At 51.5% G+C, this 18,863-nt stretch overlaps 1 protein-coding gene across 1 annotated transcript; it reads right to left on the minus strand.

The window, feature by feature from the left end:
* Positions 1-253: 253 nt before the first annotated feature.
* Positions 254-17,263, minus strand: LOC149370611 (uncharacterized). Its single transcript, XM_089578140.1, has 2 exons — positions 16,183-17,263; positions 254-360 (listed from the first exon to the last, which is right to left on the minus strand). The coding sequence occupies exons 1-2, from the start codon at positions 17,261-17,263 to the stop codon at positions 254-256; spliced, it is 1,188 nt and encodes a 395-aa protein (XP_089434266.1).
* Positions 17,264-18,863: the final 1,600 nt, after the last annotated feature.

Consider the following 18,863-nt stretch of genomic DNA (forward strand, 5'->3'; position numbering starts at 1 on the left):
TTTCTCCAATATCCACTGTAAAAAATTCCAATTAAATGCTTTTTTCGTGACTACAGCAGAACGTCATAAAAAAAAAGACTAGGATGAGAGGAGAAAACATACAACTTACGTTTTTTTTTTGTCGCCACCTGATTTGTGCTCTAAATCATGAACAATCCATTGCTGGCTTTTTAAGAAAACGATGCCACTCACACAGCACAATCGTCTAAGCTGTTCATTGTTTTTGAAATTGCAATTTCCTTGCCACACGTTTTCACGTGGGCACTGCGTTGAACACTTCGGAAGAAGAGTTTTGTCGGCGGACTGCTTCAAGCACCAGGAGCTTGCTGTCGTCGCGCGTCTTTCCTGAGGCATCGGACACTGCATCGATGAGAGAGTCACACGCGGAGAGTAGTTCAAGAGCTCCCACTGACCGAGAATCCACTGCCATGCCCAACACGTATTCCACGGCGCGATTCAGAAAAGACCGATTCCGGTTTAGGACGCTTTGGATAGGTCGCATATCGTCCCGCAGAGTGAAGAGTTTGAATTCTAATGTCAAAAAAACAAAATTGTCCTCTAGAGCACGCGTCAGCAAACCGACAGACTTGCTGCCCAGACAGTATGCTGCGAACTTGAGGCAGTGCAGGGTTCGGTTCGCACGAAAAACAGCCTGAAGAGCCTTGACGTCAGGGGTGCTGGAGAGGTCTTGGTGGATCTCCACGTCACAGACACTTTTGTTGCGGGCGAGGCCGCTGAGGACGGCAGTGACGAAGGTGTCCGAGCGGAGTGTCGGAATTACGACGAGCTTCTTCAGAGAATTTGTAGCCTCCAAAAAGGACACAACCGCAGCAGCAGAGCTCACCGACTCAACGCGCCTAGGGCACTGGATGGTGAGTTCTGTCAGCGAGGCACACATCGTCCGAGCCGCGGAGAACCACTCCACAATTGCAGAAGAACCGGCGTCAACTGTCCACCCAACACACATTCGAGGAAACTCGTCGTCTTCTCGCAGACGCTGGGCGCAGCCTTCGAGTCCATATGTGTTCCATGTCACATGGAGACGAGCATGTACATTTCCTGCCGGAGGCCATGCGGGCTGCCATTGTTCAGAAACGTGAAATCTGCCGAGGCGTACAGACTCAAGACTGCTGTTTACAGCCAGGCAATCGACGAAGTTCTGCACCAGTGCTTCGCCAGTCATTCGGTTATCGGAGATGTCGAAACGCCTCAGTGATAAATTTTGAATAAAGGCATTAGCCAGTGCACGACCTCCGGTATTGCCGATCCGGTTGCTGGAGAGGTTGAGCTCCTGAAGCGTGTTGTTTTCCCGAAGAATGTCTGCAATTACCATAGCGAAGCTGTTCTTGAATCTCGTGTTGGTAATCTTGAGACAGCTGAGACCTCTGTTGGCCCGCAGTGCTTGAAGGCCGTCCCACAGTGTAGAGAGGGATAGCGGGAGCCAACTAAAAGAAGCAAGGGACAGCTCCTTCAGAGTGCCGTTGTGTTCCAGGGAAGCGAGGATGATACCAACGGCAACCTCTTCCACAGGCTCTATCGAGAGTTTCCGAAGTGTCTTGTTGCGCTTCAGCGCGGAAGCGAGGACTACCGCAGTCGACTCCGAGAACTCTTTATAGCCAGCGATCTCTAACGAGCTCAAGTTCGTAGAAGCGGTTGATGCCGAGAATAGTTTCTTCGCGACTGTGACCGACATTTCACTCCAGAGCACCAGGCGGCGCAAGTTACCCCCGCAAATTGCACTGGCGATGGCTTCCGCGAAATTCTGGTCTATTATGAGAGGTGTGACATCCAAACACACGAGTCCAAGCGATATTTTTCCTAAAGCATTAGCCAGAACACGGCACTCGCAAACTTGCCGCGAGGTTTCGCTAAAATCGAATGGGTCGGCTAGAACCTCCACGAGGCCCTTGTTAGCCACTAGTGCCTCGCTGAGCAAAGCTGGAAAGCACGATACGGGAATGGCACTGGCTCGCAGGACAAGGCGCCTGATGCAGTGGTGGTGTGTCAGCAGCCAGCAGGTCAGGATGGCAGCTTCCATTATGGAGTTGTCGGAACGGGGGACGTCCACGTCAACGCTTCGGATGGCGCTTAACGTCAGGGCTCCTGGGGAGAGTTCTGTGAGCTGCATCGCCCCCTCGTACAAGGTTTTGTTCAGGACGGGCAAGTGCCTCGCTAAGCAGCAGCTTGTACGGCCACAAGGTCTTTTCAGGTTCAACCCACTCTGCTTTAACGTAGCCAGTAGCTTATTTATCCTGGCCCCAATCCGCCCAGAATCCAGACAACGGATTTTCCTTTCGATGCCTCCGTGATCGCTACACGCCGACTCCATGTCGTAGCCTTTCTGCAACGAGAAGCGACCCAGACCCTTTATATTTCTCACTATATAGTGGCACAAACAATATTGCGCATCCGTCTTTTCGGGAATTGCAATCTACTGAACATTTAAAGAGAAAACAGAATGAGACTACAAGAACACTAGGCAAAGCCGTATTGTCGACGAGCGCACATCGTTGAGTAATTTAAGAATAACGCTCTCTTCAATCTACTAATGCTCTGTTAGCTTGGAGGACATTACATCTCCCTGCCCAAAATGTCCGGGTATGAGAGCACATGTACAGAGCGTATTCCATACTGATTTGGTTTGGTTTATTAAGGTTTAACGTCCCAAAGCGACTCAGGGTATGAGACGCCGTAGTGAAGGGCTCCCGAAATTTCGACCACCTGGGGTTCTTTAACGTGCACTGACGTCGCACAGTACACGGCCCTCCAGAATTTCGCCTTCATCGAAATTCGGCCGCCGCGGCCGGGATCGAACCCGCGTCTGCGTATTCCATACTCATGTAACGCTGTCATTACCTGTATTCCCCTTCCACGCTGGAGTTTTTGGTTTCATTTAAGCTCGGCGGATTACGAACGAGCCCTATCCGTCCTTGCCCTCTTTTACACAGGGCAGAAATACTGGCCACAAAAAAGCTCTTTTAGTTTCCGCAATGATAAGTGAAATGTGGGCTCCGCAATACAGCACAACAGTCAACTCATGCCCGCACCTCCGAACGGATACCATGGGGTCAAGATTATGTAGCCATTACTGGTGGGCGTCTCGTGAGCAACAGTAGGGAATGGGTAGGAAGCAAAGCTTTCTAACAAAACAAAATAACAGTGGCGTGCATGCAGTATATGGCAGGCACAATTTAATTGACTTAGGTGTGACATACAGCTAATTAGAAAATATCTTGACCGTAAAAAAAAAAGCAGGAAAAATTTTGGGAAGCAGTGATTCTTGTAAAGCACTTTTATAGTCACGGTTATAGTCACGGTAACTAGGGTTTGTAGTAAAAAACATCACGCTACTTGTTAATCTTAAAGCATAATGTAGCGTTCGAAAGGAACAAATAATGCTACTTCAAAACACATAACAAATTTATAACATTATTTTAATGTTCCGTGCTTCCTGGGGATAAGCAAGGCGAATCGAACGTGATTAAATGGCACGCTGTCGTCAGTGAAGGAAGCAGCTAAGAAGACAACGGAGTAAGTGTCACAAGGCAGCCAACATGAAACAAAAGATCGCAACAACCAACATGGCACGAAAGATAACACGACACGCGGTTATACGAATTCAAAGCGCTGGCTTACTTGACATTCGAAACAGATTCGTGCTTACGCGATGGAGAGGGGGGAATGCGCTACTTCTCCTCCGGTCTCACGCCAACCACGTGCAATATTCGCAGCAACACGCTGGATGGTGAACACAACAAAGGGGCAGCGGCGCCGATGCCATCGTTGCTGGAGACAGCGGGAAAATGGCAGCGAAATGACCGCTTCATCGGCCCCGAGGAAACGCTTCAAGAGCGTTGCAAGAGCAGCCGGCAACACGCGGACAGGCGCAGGAGCGGGGGGCAGCTACATAGCGCCCGTGAAACGGGAGACGTAGCACTGAAACACCGCTAGCGTGCAGGCACGTGTCATTTTGGTTTTTAGGTTTGCCAACAGATGGCTCTGCTAGCCGCGCAGACCGTTTACAGCGCGCAGTTCTTTCTTTTGATACCAGATGGCGCCACAGGTGCGCTCGGAACAAGGCGTCATTACTTGCCTTGTAAGTCGCCGGCGTATGCCTCGACGCAGCAGTGGAAATGTGAAAAGAGAAAATACATGCTCTGCTGCGGATTGCAAGAATTGCGACAAACAGTGAAAGAGGCGGGATGCGATCGTTTGCGAGCTTCACGGAACCGAACTGCACAAGGACGTACTGCCCCTGTTCGCGCCCGTTGGGCATCCACCCATTCCGAACGGCCAAACGCAACACACTTGTTCGCCAGCGCAAGACAGCGAATATGGATAGAAAGGTCTCGATCTTCGAAAATCTGCGAGGGTAAGTGCGCAACATCGCCGCATGAACAAGCTGACCTGCCACCGAAATGTCACAAAGACGACTTACGCTCCTTTACCTCTACTGCATATTGCGCAGTGCATAGCCGTGCGAGCGGACAACGCTTACCGTCAGTTCGTGTATTACACACCGTCTTGGTGCTACTGTTGAACTTCGCTCCAAGTAAGGCGGTTTTCGTGGACCACAATCGGAATAAAGCATTTGCGTTACGGCTGCTGTGCTCCGCGGTTGTCACTTCCATGCGAGACAGACGTTAAAAGTGACTCCGGCTGATTACTTACAACCAACAAGACCTCGAGCAATTTCATGTCCGCATATCGAGCATGGAGCGTACCACAATTTTATACTATGTGAGGCTGACATAATTGTGAACTTCTTGTAGTGAACGCTCTGCCATGCGCGCGTTATAACAATTATATCGCGGAATCCTTGTAAACGATTGCATGCAATCTTGTGAAGGCTGCTTGATGCATGGTACTGCTTAAATGATTGGGTAACATGTGTTTGTTTATTTATTTTTGTCGCCTTCCTTTGTTTAGCAAACCAACAGAAAATATTGTAGGCTTCCTAAGCGCCTTTAACAGGTTGTAAACAAATGAGTACGATGTGCATGTGAGCGTTTTACAGCAGTGTCTGCATGCATGTACACAATACGATAACGACCTGCGCAGCCGCAGGCTTATTAAACTTTGCTGTTTTAGATAATAACAATACAAAATAATAAGCAAAGCCTTCAGCGGCATTCAGGCGATCCACCCGTTGCCTCGAACAGGCGCAGAGCTCAGCGGCTCTTCGCGACATGAAGCCCGGTCCCGTTTTCACGCCTATAGTGATCAAATTGGGGTTTTCACATGCCCTTCGAAGCTTCGGGCCAACCACAGTGTCGTCTTCCCACTCCTTTACAACCGTATCACGCGACACACTGCCTGTCAGAACCGAAACATCAGACGCAGGAGCCGTTGCGACGAGGCGGGCGCCGAGCGGTCAGGAGGCGAATAATGGCGGCGTGATCACGTGATCAATGATGGCAGCCCCCATGATACGGCGCTGTAAAGCGTCTTGCCGTGACGTCACGGAGATGCGGCGGCGCTGGAGTCAGCAGTAACTATCGTTGTGTAGGATTGGATTGGATTGGATTGGAGGAAACTTTATTTGTGCCTGCAGTTGGGCGCTCGCGCGCCCCGACGAGGGCCTACGTCGTCTACGAGGCTGCCGTTACTCGGCGCGGGTCTCCGCTCGCCGTTGCCGGCTCGCTGGGTCCCTGCCTTTCGAGCGCCCCGAGGACCTGCTGGACGGTCCGTAGCTGTTGGTCATGGTCGTTGCTCTTCGCGGCTGCCTCCAGCCGCGGCGGGATTGTTCCTGATCTTGCTTCCTTTAGATTTCTGATGCAGTCCCACAAGATGTGCGTGTGATCTGCCGTTGTGTAGGCAAAAGCCGGTACCGTGTGCATTGGGTATGCCACGCTTGAGCGTTTTTGAACGCGTTTTGGAATATTCCGGCGAGTTGTGGTGCGGGTGGTTGAACTGCAATGCTGAAGAAAGGCAGCGGCACAAGTTTCCACCAGTTTATCGCATTTAGATATGGGCCAAAGCGATGAGCAGCGGCCGTAGAGCGAGAAAAGTTCGGCGACGGATCTGCTGCGCGGCTAGTATATTTCATTTCTGCATCGAAATATGATAGTTCGCGTCTCTTAATCCGCAGGGTTGCTCTTCAGTCATGCGGCTAACAGTGCATGAATCAACGTCTGCAGCTCGTTCGCGTTCTGTCGGCTCTCATTATGATAAATTTGGAAGCGACATTCCGTTTGGGTGTAAGCGCAAATTGAACGCAGGGGACCGTTTTCAGATGGCAATCACCCGAACTACGTCCCGGGCATCTCCTCGCGCTAAAAAAAAAAAAAAACAGCTGCTGCCAGTCGCCTTCAGCATTCATCGGGCCACTACGCTTGACGTTTGAAGCAGCGCTGTAATCTGGTAGTAGTACGCCGCGTAATTTTTTCTCTACTTTCACTTCCACGAGCTTCAACATGTACGTTTTTTCACCACCTATCCTAGAAAACGATTAAACGTCGCTAAGATATCGGGAAATCCTGCAGTGTTATTTCCGGTATTACCTGAATTTTACAATTGCTGGCCAATCAGAACCTGGCGAAAACAGCAAATACCAGACCAGAAAACCACTTATCAAGCAGAATGACTTAAAACATTTAGCTCTGCAGAGCATGACGTAACTTCGTCGTAGCTCGATGTAAACTTTTCTATCCCTTCGCCTGCGCATCTCTTAACATTCAATGTCTATTTCATCAAGCAGAATAAAGCATTTAAGTTCGCTGCGCACTCGACAAAGATCCAAAGAAGGGAAAGGTTTGGTTTATGGTTTATGGAGTTTTAACATCCCAAAGCGACTGAGGCTATGAGAGACGCCGTAGTGAAGGGCGACCACCTGTGGTTCTTTAACGTGCACTGACATCGCACAGCACAGGGGCCCACTACAACTTCGCCTCCATCGAAATTCGGCCGCCGCGGCCAGGATCGAACCCGCGTCTTTCGGGTCAGCAGTCGAGCACCGTAACACTGAGCCACCGCGGTGGCGGCAGAACGGAAAGATCGCATTTGCATGACTCATTCAAGGCATACCTGCATGACTTTAGTGTCCAGTAGTGTTCGGTGTTCTCCGCAGTGTAGTGGCTCGACGAGAGCAGGCACATCACAAAGGTTCGTCATGTGAGAAAGCTGCCTCGCGCCGTGCATCCCGTCGTCCTTCTTCTTGAACTTATCGATAGGGTATGCTGTATCGGCCCAGAAGTTGAGACTGCAGACGATTAATGTCCCTGTATACCTCGTGCTTTCTCGGTTTCATTTAGTAAGTCAACCTAGTCGACCGCCGTAGCCTCGCCGTTGCTGCCAAACATTGGAGCGCAAAAGGAAGCCTATGCAGCGCTTCGCCAGGTAATTCCATCCGGCGAACAGGTTGAAAAAGTGCTGAACTACTCTCCGGTCACCAACAGAATTGTTTCTAACCACAAGCGATTCGCACGCTTTGAAATATTCGCGTACGCGAGTTCAGAATCAGAATCAGAATATATTTATTTAACATCATGGCGATGTTGGGTGCACCGGCAGAAAACCAGTGGCAAGGCTTGACGAGGCCGGCGCACCCTACAGAAGCTTGGCAGTGATACACTTGTTCACGTTAACAAAACAAACGAAAGAAACAATACGAGGGCACTTTCAGAGAGAAAAAAAAACGTACAAACACACAAGACATATAACAGTTGTTGTCATTATTTAGCTATACATTTATAAGGATTTCTTATTTAATAAATGTGGGAGAGTGAAGTTCAGCATTTGATACCCGTAATTTGTGCGGGTCCGAGGTACAAACCAATCCAAAACTGGTATCAAGTTGGTTTCGAAGGCAACATCGCGTGGCGCGGGGTGGGCATGCTACGTTTTTGCCTACACCCCGCGTCGCTGCCGACCGCAGCGCCACCTTTGTTTACAAACATGACGCTTGTCTTTATGCTGCGGGAGCATATACAGGAACTCTACGCATCTCGGGGGAACCTTTTTGGGGGAACTTTGCTCTTTCCTCGGAGGAGCTGGCTTTACTGTTGAGCTAGGAGAGAGTGCGCTCAGCCTCTGCAAGCCATCCTCCTCTGACGCCGCTGTCGAGGGCCCTTTTGCGTACTGACTCTTGGCAAATAGGCCCTCCACAGTTACCAGACTGCCAACCAGCGGTGCTTTTTAGTGAACGTCCGTGCTCCGATGTAGCGCAGAAGCGCAGCGCCTGTGTTGCAGGTTTGGCGGAATGCGCACCGAGCTCGAGGTTGTCTGAAGGCTCCGCGACTGAACACTTCTGTTGATCACACTCTCGAGTTTTTGGGTGCACTGTAGAAAACTGCAGGTAAACTTTTCATCAAAGGGTGCGGCCGCGACCTCGTCACTGTTCAACTGTGGTTCATGAAGAGAATGGAGAGGAAATATTCCTTTCGTCGTTATAAACACATATGGAGCGTTTATTTCAGCGCATGCTATAAGCGGAGAACTCGAGAGTAGGCGAAGAAAACGAGCCTCTAAAGATGGGCGCAGTGGCTTCCAGAGCGCTCACGGCGCACGGACGTGTTTAACGAGCGCCCCGGGATGCTGCGCAAGATTCTATCTCTCGGGCAGGCGGACTTCGGCCCGCCCATGGGCCCGCCGTTCTCCGCTATTCTCGAGGCACAAGTCGCGCCGAGTACGCTCGCGCACATACGCAGTTCCGGCGTGAAATGCAGCAGTGAAGCATTTCTCTCTCTCGCTGTCGTGAGAGAGTGCCGGCGGCTTTACGTCTGCCCCTGCGCGGGGTCTCCCGGCCACTGCGCACAATCACTTACAAAAAGAAGTAAACTGTATGTACTACGTAGCCGCGCGCACGCAGCGTCCTGTCTCGGACTAATCGCGCGCGCGGCACACTGCACTAGCGGCCGGGGTGGGGCGCCCGGCCGCGTATACCGTCCGAGGTAGCACCCACGGAGCGTTCGTGTCACGCGTGCACTACCTGGCGAAGAGCGAGCGGGAAGTCAAGTCCCCCTGCTCATGAACGCACAGAGGCTCACCATTGTTCTCGTAGAACGAGAGAGCGAAACCGAAATTCGACCAAGAGCTACCGCTGCCTTGTCACGTGAGGGCCTATTTCCCACGATGCTTTCCATTATATTTTTTATGACTAGGCTTCAAGATTGTGACGTCATGGTCCCTCCTAGTTTTTTTCTTCCTCCATGCTGTTGAGCACGTCCAAAGAGCCACGCGCATTCACTCATCGTGTTCGTTCGCGCGTAGTGTTCGGCCAACCTTTAACGAGGTATAATTACATGAAGATTGTTTTTATTGTAGTGTCCTGTAATTTAAAGGGCATATTATATATGCGGTAACAGATAATTCACCTCGTTGGCAGTTGTGCGGTCTGGCAACCCGAAAGAACGCGGCGCGACAGCGCCGCTTCTGAAGTTCATTTTTCTCGTGCGGGTGCTCGCGCGTCAGCGGCAACGCGGGCGTTTGCCGCGCGTCGCGTTTTTCGCTCGCGAAAAACGCTCCATGCGGTTGCAGCTTAAATTCGCACGATCTGAAACACATGGCAATCAAGGCGGGCTTACACTCTAATGCTGATAACTTCCCATCACGCCATACAAGCGAAGACAACGACAAAATGCTGCCGTTGGCGCGGCAAGGCCGTTGCATCACCGTGTGTACACCCCTCGCATTTTCGAACGTCGGCATGTGGGCTCGTCAGAAAGGAGCGTTTCTGCACACCCATGTGCACACCCGCCCGACCTAGTCACGTGAAACTAGTGGTGACGTTGCTGTTACGTCCCTCCTCATTACGCGCACTGTCTCTTTTTTATTGCTGCTTACATTTGTTCCTCCACTGCTGGCGCTTCCGTTCTTTCTCACTCGCTCTCTATCTCCTCTGTCGCGAAGTTGCAGGGCGTCTGATAACTCCCCCATTGCGTGGCTTTGCGGCTCTGGGGCAGATGCGCTTGTAGCGGACAGCGAGTGTGCGCGCTGCTGCTGGGGCCATTTGAGTTTGGTACCTCAGTGCTCGTGTCCTAGGTGCGGGGAAATTTTCAAGGCATCTCGCATTGACCTCCCGCCCATGGTGTCAGTGACGAATTCCGATGCAAAGGCCGCGAAGTTTGAGAACGACGATATTGAATGGAGAGCGCCAAACATGGCTAGCAGCTCTGCTAGTTTCACGCGTGTGTGTTCCTCCCGCGCTTGTCCCGTGGCAGTCGCAGCTTTCGAGTGCTTGGCATCGAATATTAACCGCTCAAGACATTGGATTTTGATACATGTTGCGTAAGGAAATGCGCCGAACATAACCTACCGCTATATATAGGGTGTCCCAGCTAACTTGGAGCAAGCTAAAAAAAACAAAAAACCTAAGCGTTCTTCAGAACTGAAATCGCATGGATGTTGTTAGGGTTTATTTAAAGTTACAGTAGCATTTTTTTTTCGCTCGTCCTATTTGAGTAATTAGTTGAGATTAAAAAAATAACATTTCAAATATTGCTTGAAACGTTCAGGCGTCAGTAGGAATGTTGTGGAGCTCCACAAGTAATCTCCAACCCAGGCACTTCCAACGAGAGACACTCAGCGTGGCCGTTTTCCTGCGGCAGAAACGACAGCCCGCGGAGTTTAAAAAATACCACTTGACAGCATGCTTTGTGCGCCCGAATGCACCGCGATTACATCGCTCTCATCCGTGCTTTGTAAAAAACATCACTCGCTTCGTGCCCGAGATAACAAGAAACAAATACGCATATAACGAGCTTGATCACGGCGTGTTAATTATGCTGAAAAACGGGAGCCGCGCTTTCTTTCGACTGCCGCCCGTACTCACTGGCGCTTATCTTAGAACCAAGCACAACGTGAAGCTCTGTCTTGGGCAGCTTGAAAGGCGAACTGATAAATATATTTATCAGTTCCCACTATCTCCACTATCTCCAACGCCCACTGTAAAAAATTACAATTAAATGCTTTTTTTCATGAGGATAGCAGAACGTCACAAAATAAAAAAAACACTGGGATGAGAGGGGAGAACACACCACTCACGTTTATTTGTCACCACCTGATTTGTGCTCTAAATCATGAACAATCGATTGCTGCCTTTTAGGAAAACAATGCCACTCACACAGCACAATCGTCTAAGCTGATCATTGTTTTTGAAATTGCAATTTCCTTGCCACACGTTTTCACGTGTGCACTGAGTTGAACACTTCGGAAGAAGAGTTTTGTCGGCAGACTGCTTCAAGCACCAGGAGCTTGCTCTCTTCGCGCGTTTTGCCTGAGGCATCGGACACTGCATCGATGAGCGAGTCACACGCGGAGAGTAGTTCAAGAGCTCCCACTGACCGAGAATCCACTGCCGTGCCCAGCACGTACTCCACGGCGCGATTCAGAAAAGACCGATTCCGGTTCAGGACGCTTTGGAGAGGTCGCATATTGTGCCGCGAAGCGAAGATTTCGAATTCGAATGTCAAAAACACAAAATTGTCCTCTAGAGCACGCGTCAGCAAACCGACAGCCTTGGTGCCCAGACAGTATGCTGCGAACTTGAGGCGGTGCAGGGTTCGGTTCGCACGAAAAATAGCCTGAAGAGCCTTGACGTCAGGGGTGCTGGAGAGGTCTTGGTGGATCTCCACGTCGCAGACACTTTTGTTGCGGGCGAGGCCGCTGAGGACGGCAGTGACGAAGGTGGCCAAGCGGAGTGTCGGAATTACGACGAGCGTCTTCAAAGAATTTGTAGCCTCCAAAAAGGACACAACCGCAGCAGCAGAGCTCACCGACTCAACGCGCCGAGGGCACAGGATGGTGAGTTCTGTCAGCGAGGCACACATCGTCCGAGCCGCGGAGAACCACTCCACGATTGCAGAAGAACCGGCGTCAGCTGTCCACCCAACACACAGTCGAGAGAACTCGTCGTCTTCTCGCAGACGCTGGGCGCAGCCTTCGAGTCCATATGTGTTCCACGTCACATGGAGACGAGCATGTACATTCCCTGCCGGAGGCCATGCGGGCTGCCATTGTTCAGAAACGTGAACTCTGCCGAGGCGTACAGACTCAAGACTGCTGTTTACAGCCAGGCAATCGACGAAGTTCTGCACCAGTGCTGCGCCAGTCATTCCGTTATCGGAGATGTCGAAACGCCTGAGTGATGAGTTTTGAATGAAGGCATTAGCCAGTGCACGACCTCCGGTATTGCCGATCCGGTTTCTGGAGAGATTGAGCTCCTGTAGCGTGTTGTTTTCCCGAAGAATGTATGCGATTTCCATAGCGAAGTTGTTGCCAAATCTCGTGCCGGTAATCTTGACACAGCTGAGTCCTCTGTTGGCCCGCAGTGCTTGAAGGCCGTCCCACGGTGTCGAGAAGGATAGCGGGAGATAACTAAAGCAAGCAAGGCACAGCTCCTTCAGAGTGCCGTTGTGTTCCAGGGAAGCGAGGATGATACGCAACCTCTTCCACAGGCTCTATATCGAGAGTTTCCGAAGTGTCTTGTTGCGCTTCAGCGCGGCAGCGAGGACTACAGCATTCGGCTCCGAGAACTCTTTATAGCCAGCGATCCCTAACGAGCTCAAGTTCGTAGAAGCGGTTGAAGCCGAGAATAGTTTCTTCGCGACTGTGACCGACATTTCACTCCAGAGCACCAGGCGGCGCAAGTTACCCCCGCAAATTGCACTGGCGATGGCTTCCGCGAAATTCTGGTGTTGATTATTATCAACTCTGTTTCTTTGACACTTAGGTCTCTGTCTCACAAATGCAGTTAGCGCCACAAAGTTTAAAACGACTGAGCTGCACTAGTGTTCTTTTACTGCGCGTAGACTCGTTCGGGCGGCGGGGGGCCGCGCACGCAGGAGCCTCTAAAGAACGATGCTCACTCGTTGGGTTCCGTTTTGAGACTAGGAGTTTATTTGCAATAGAGTCAGAGCACTTGAAGGAAGAAAACAAAACACACACAGAGGGAAAAGAGGGTGAAGGAAAGCGGGGGGGGGGGGGGGGGGGGGCACTGAAAAGAGACCACCTGCAGTTTCGGCCCGACCAGGCCCATGACCTTGAGGCGCAGTGTCGTCTTGCGGCTCCGATGCGCGGACCTCGTAGTTTCCTGGAAGCCGGCATGCTCCCCTGTTTTCTGCCCTCCGCGCTCCGGAACTCGGGGACCATCTCCTATTTTCTTCATCCTCCCCCGCAATGAGCTTCAGCTCATTTGTGCTGTATGTGGGACATCTTCGCTTAGGAGTTCGAGAGGGAAAAGGACCTGCACTGGTCGCCGAAGCTCCCTTTTGTTTGGGAGGGCAATTTTGCAGGCGCGCACATTGCCATCTCTCCCTGGGAAGATCTCCCTGACTCGCGCCATCGGCCACATCTGGCGGGGCGTCCGCTCGTCGCCGAGCAGCACAATGTCGTCTTTCTTGACGCTTCGCTGCTGGGTGGGTCTTATTAGGTGCGCGGACCTGAGTTCTAGAAGATACTCGCTCCTCCATCGTTTCCAGAAGGAATCCACCAGCGCGACGCGGTACTTCCATTTCCCTCGCAGTACTTCACTTGTTGACCCCGCAGAAGTGGCCGCCGCTGCGGATGGCAAAGCTGTGAGCCGACGTCCGACGAGGAAATGAGCCGGTGTTAGGGGCGCTGGCTCCCCCGCATCCGAGTGGACGTATGTCAGGGGACGGGAATTTACAACCGCCTCGACTTCTGTGAGAACTGTGCGGAGGCTGTCAAAATCGAGGCAGCTTCTTCCAAGTGTTTTGCGGAGGCAGGTTTTCACAGTGCGCACCATCCTTTCCCAAAACCCGCCCCACCACGCCGCTCTCTCGACAATGAATTTCCACGATATCCCCGTTTCTCCGATGTATGCCTGGACTTCTGCTCCCCGCGCCACTTGAAACATCTTTGCGAGGTCCTTAGACGTTCTTTTAAAGGTTAGAGCGTTATCCGAGTACATGACTTTGATTATTCCTCGGCGGGAGACAAATCTTCTGAGTGCCATGAGAAATGAGTTGGATGCCAGGTCACCGACAAGCTCTAGATGGATAGCTCTGGTTACTGCACATGTAAAAAGAGCTACGTAACATTTGCGTGCCGTCCCTTTGTCACTGTAGAATAGTGGGCCCGCAAAATCGACACCTGTGATCTGGAATGGGTCAGCCTTTGTGACACGTTCTGATGGAAGCGGGGCCACGGGCTCTGCAGCTGGGCGGCAACTTTGCTTCTGACACTGTAGGCAGCGCCGAATTATTGATTTTACAGTTTGTCTCGCTCTAAGCACCCAGTAGCGCTCACGAAGATGGCATAGCATGTCTCGCACTCCCGCATGTAGCAACCTCTTGTGCTCCCGAGCTATGAGCAACTGTGCGAACTGGTGGGCCGAAGAGAGAATAGCGGGGTGTTTTGTGTCCTCCTCTTCGGCGCTATGCTGGAGTCTGCCGCCAACTCTCAGTATGCCATCAGCGTCGAGGAAAGGGTTGAGAGTTAGAATTTGGGATTTCTTGTCCAATGTAGCTGATGACTTGAGGGCGCTTATTTCTTCCGAGAAGCTTGTGGTTTGTGAAATTCGAAGCCAATACTTCTCGGCCTGTGCTAGCTCTGTTGCTGTTAACTCTCCCTCTCTTTTCTGGGAATGGTTCCGAGAGTTATGCAGGAAGCGCTGAACCCACGCTGTTACGCGAAGCACTCTGGATAAGGAGCTGCTGTTCCCAATATCCAACAGTGGCTCCGGTGCACTGCAGGTCACTGTATTGAGCACCTGCACGACCCTTTCCTCCTCGGCGCAAGAGTTGTAGTCAATGTTTGGGACAACCGTAGGGTGCTCGATGGTCGCCTTCAGCCAATCAGGCCCATTCCACCACGCTTCGCTCGCAATCAAAGTGGAAGGCATAATACCCCTTGTTAAAAGATCTGCGGGGTTAGTCTTTCCCGGGCAATGCTTCCAAACTGCGGGATCAGTCAGAGACTGAATCTCCTGCACTCTGTTGGCAACGAAAGGTTTCCACCTCAAAGCAGAGCTTTTTATCCAGCTCAGGGCAACGGTCGAGTCACTCCAGCAGTGCACTGAAATAGCGGTCACATTCAGCTGTTGAAGAAGCGTTTTGGCCAACCGAGCTCCTATTAGGGCCCCCATCAGCTCCAACCGCGGTAATGACAAGCGCTTTAATGGCGCCACCCTTGTTTTAGCCATCAGAAGGGATACAGTGAAGTTCCCGTCTTCATTTGTTGTCTTCGTGTAAGCAACGGCACCGTAAGCTTTCGGGCTGGCATCACAGAAAATGTGAAGCTCCGGCTGGGTATGCTCTTCTTTCAAGGCGACTTTACGAGGTACGGAAATGTGGCGAAGCTCAGGGAGCTGTTGGCACCAAATGTCCCATCGGTCAAGTACATCTGGAGGCAGTTTCTCATCCCAATCTGTACCTCGCTCCCAAAGGGTCTGAAACAAGATCTTCGTTGTAGTAGAAATTGGTGCGAGGAAACCGAAGGGGTCGAAAATACGCGCAGACGCTTGCAGCAAAAACCTCTTTGTATCTTGCCGCGATCTCAAAAATTCTATTAGGGTGTTCATCTCAAACACGAAATCGTCTGGGTGAGGCCTCCATTCGACACCCAGGATCTTGGTCATTGTGAGCTCCGGCAAGCTGCCTCGTGCATTCTCATTTTCGGATAACATCGTCGAAAGTTCAATCGAATTCGATCGCCACTTGCGTAGATGCATGCCTGCCTTGTGTACAATGTGCTGCGATTCTTGGCAGATGCGCTCCGCCTCCTCAACTGAGTCAGCGCCTGTCACCAAATCGTCCACATATAGGTTGTTCTTTAGTATATTCGCTGTGCTCGGATAAACGTCTTGCACTGACTCAATGTGATACCTCAGAGTTGCCGCGAGCAAAAAGGGGCTTGATGTTGCCCCGAAGGGCACTCGTGTCATTCGATACTCCTTTATAGGAGGAAGAGCTTCTGACTGCTTGGGAGGTCGCTCGTACCAGAGAAAACGCAAGGCGTCGCGGTCACTTTCGACCAGCTGCACTTGGAGGAAAGCCTTTTCTATATCGGCCATGACAGCTATTCTGTTGGTTCGAAACCTGATTAGGATGTCTGAGAGATTTGGGTTCAAATTTGGTCCCGCAGAGAGAACATCATTTAGCGAAAGCTCGCCTCGTGCGCTCGAGGAGGCATCGAAGACCACCCTCAGCTTAGTTGTTTCGCTTGTCGGTCTGACAACGCCTCGATGCGGGAGGTAGTAAATAGGTCCCTTTGGGGACTCACCATTTTCGTCGACCTCCTCAGCGTGCCCAGCAATCAGGTATTCTCTCAGCGCTCGGTCGTAAGCTTGCATGTCACCGTCGTTTCTTATCAGCTTTGTTGTCAACGACCGAAGTCTCTGCGCAGCTATGGCCTTGTTATCCGCCAAGTCTGAGGCATTTTCTTTCCAGGGCAGAGAGACCTGATAACGGCCATTTCTGTAGGTGACGCTTTCTTGGAAGCTTCGAAGAACTTCGTCTCCCTTCTCTGTGGTATCTGTGTCAACGATTCCAAGATGTTCCAATTCCCAAAATGACTTGAGCTGCTTGGAGAGGTCGTCGTTTTCTTGCTCAGTGGTCACCAACACGCGCATGACTCCGGTGGTTGTCAAACAGGTCGTCGCTGTGTTTCTTGCCACTCTACCCTGCAGCGTCCACCCAAAGATGGTCTCCACGGCGACAAGCTTGTCGTTGACCCGCTTGACACTTCCAGTGGCGACGTCCCAGTAATGGTCAGCTCCAATCAGGAGAGAGACTCCGGTGCTATGTGGGTGGTCGTCCGGGGCCAGGTCAGCGAGTTGGAGCCCTTGGTCTGCAGCCAGGCTGGTAGCGGAGGCGTCAGGTGGTGGCAGGAAGTCCCCGGAAATCTCTGGAACCTCGAGGGCCTCGATTCTTATTACGTGGTCGTCATGTCGGCTTCGTAGACACAACTCGACTCTGTTACATGTTGTGATGTTTGGCGTAGTGGTCCCAAAGGTGTGAATGGCGAGACGTTCTTCTCCCACCACTTGAAGTTTGAGACGCCGGGATACCTCTCGCTTTACGAAAGTTCTCTGGCTGCCACCGTCGAGCAGAATCCTCACCAAGGCGCGCTTCTGTTTCGATTCCGCCCATGCTTGTGCTGTCTGTAGGAGCACGCTGGGCGTGCAGCCAGTCTGTGCCACCTGTAACGATGACTGCACGACAACCTCGTGAGGTGCAGAACCGTTTCTTGAAAGGGGTGGTGTCGACTTGCTGAGATCGCAGACGCCAGTAGCGTGCCGGGCGAAACATTTCGCGCACTTGAGCCACTTTGCTGTTCGGCATTCGGCTGCTCGATGATTCATTTTCGTGCATTTAAAGCATCGTCTTTCTTTGGCCAGGATCTCTCTCTTGGCTTCTGGCGCAACGGAGGCCACGCAGTCTGCCGTAACGTGGTCTTCTGCCCCACAAAATGAGCACTGTGACTCACTGCCCTTTACAGCAAAGACGGCTGCAGATGGTGGCTTCCCCTTAATGCTTGGCTCCCTCGATTTAACATCCCTGTTCAGTGACTGTCGGCTGCTGCACTGTGCTCGTTCTCTGCTCTCCACTTCCGTTCTCAAGAAATCGAGGAAGTCTTGGAGCTCGTCTTGGGGAACGGTTGAAGTGGCAGCCTTCCTTCGGTAGTACTCGAGGCTAAGTTGATCGGGGATGCTCTTCCGAAGGACAGTTAGCAACAACACGCCGTACGTGCTTGATGTCACGCCCAGTGCCTCGAGGCTTCGGACTCCCGACTGTACCTCATCATAAAGTGTCCTGAGCCTTTCTGTGTCATGGAGGTTGTTTACCGGGCGAACACCGAGCAAGCGAGACATGTGTTCTTCGATAATGACGTCTTCTCTCCCAAATCTTTCTGTGAGGGTCCTGATGGCAATTCCGTAATTTTCATTGCTTAGGGATAACCCTTCGATAGCCGCTGCCGCCTTCCCTGTTAGATAACTTGTCAGGTACTGAAATTTATCGATTGATGAAAGAGAGCCATTTTTGTGGATTGTTGAGTCGAATTGATTCCAAAACTTCTGCCATGATCTCAAGTCTCCATTAAACTTGGCGATTTCCAACTTCGGAAGTTTGGTTGTTGCCGACGGAAGCTGGCTCGTGGTAACGCTGGCGTGAACTGAAGGCTGAGAACTAGGCTCGGAAGGGTTCCCCGTTAGTGATGGAGTTCTTGACCGATCTTCGTAAGAAGTTTGGTTTCGTAGGGCTCTTTTTATTCTAGTTTTCATGATGCTAATCTTCTCGCTGTAAGCAGATACGGCGGCCAATTCTGCGTCGAGTTCCTGTAGGTCAATTTTCTTCTCAATGCTGTCATTAACCGACTTTAGCTCTTCTGCTTGCTCGATAAGGAGGTCAAATTGTTCTTCAAGCTCACCGCTTTGTGCTGCAGGCTCTTGTAGGAGGGCGGTGGCTGCTGCGATGATCTTTTCGATGGCTTGACGTAGTGCGGCTTGCTTCTTTTGGAGTCGTTCCATGGCGTCTTTGATGGCAGTTGACTAAGTTCCCGGGTTTCGGCACCAAATGTTGATTATTATCAACTCTGTTTCTTTGACACTTAGGTCTCTGTCTCACAAATGCAGTTAGCGCCACAAAGTTTAAAACGACTGAGCTGCACTAGTGTTCTTTTACTGCGCGTAGACTCGTTCGGGCGGCGGGGGGCCGCGCACGCAGGAGCCTCTAAAGAACGATGCTCACTCGTTGGGTTCCGTTTTGAGACTAGGAGTTTATTTGCAATAGAGTCAGAGCACTTGAAGGAAGAAAACAAAACACACACAGAGGGAAAAGAGGGTGAAGGAAAGCGGGGGGGGGGGGGGGGGGGGGCACTGAAAAGAGACCACCTGCAGTTTCGGCCCGACCAGGCCCATGACCTTGAGGCGCAGTGTCGTCTTGCGGCTCCGATGCGCGGAC

The sequence above is a fragment of the Amblyomma mixtum genome, chromosome 1 (genome assembly GCF_055824585.1).
Source record: "Amblyomma mixtum isolate Tamu chromosome 1, ASM5582458v1, whole genome shotgun sequence".
In the NCBI taxonomy this organism is placed as follows: Eukaryota; Metazoa; Arthropoda; class Arachnida; order Ixodida; family Ixodidae; genus Amblyomma; species Amblyomma mixtum.

Excerpts from the sequence above, each read along its gene's own strand:
- LOC149370611 (XM_089578140.1), bottom strand. The coding sequence starts at position 17,263 with ATGAATCATCGAGCAGCCGAATGCCGAACAGCAAAGTGGCTCAAGTGC. Across the intron at positions 361-16,182 it reads TGAGGAGGTCGACGAAAATG|TGTCCGATGCCTCAGGAAAG; the intron begins GTGAGTCCCCAA and ends TCATCGATGCAG.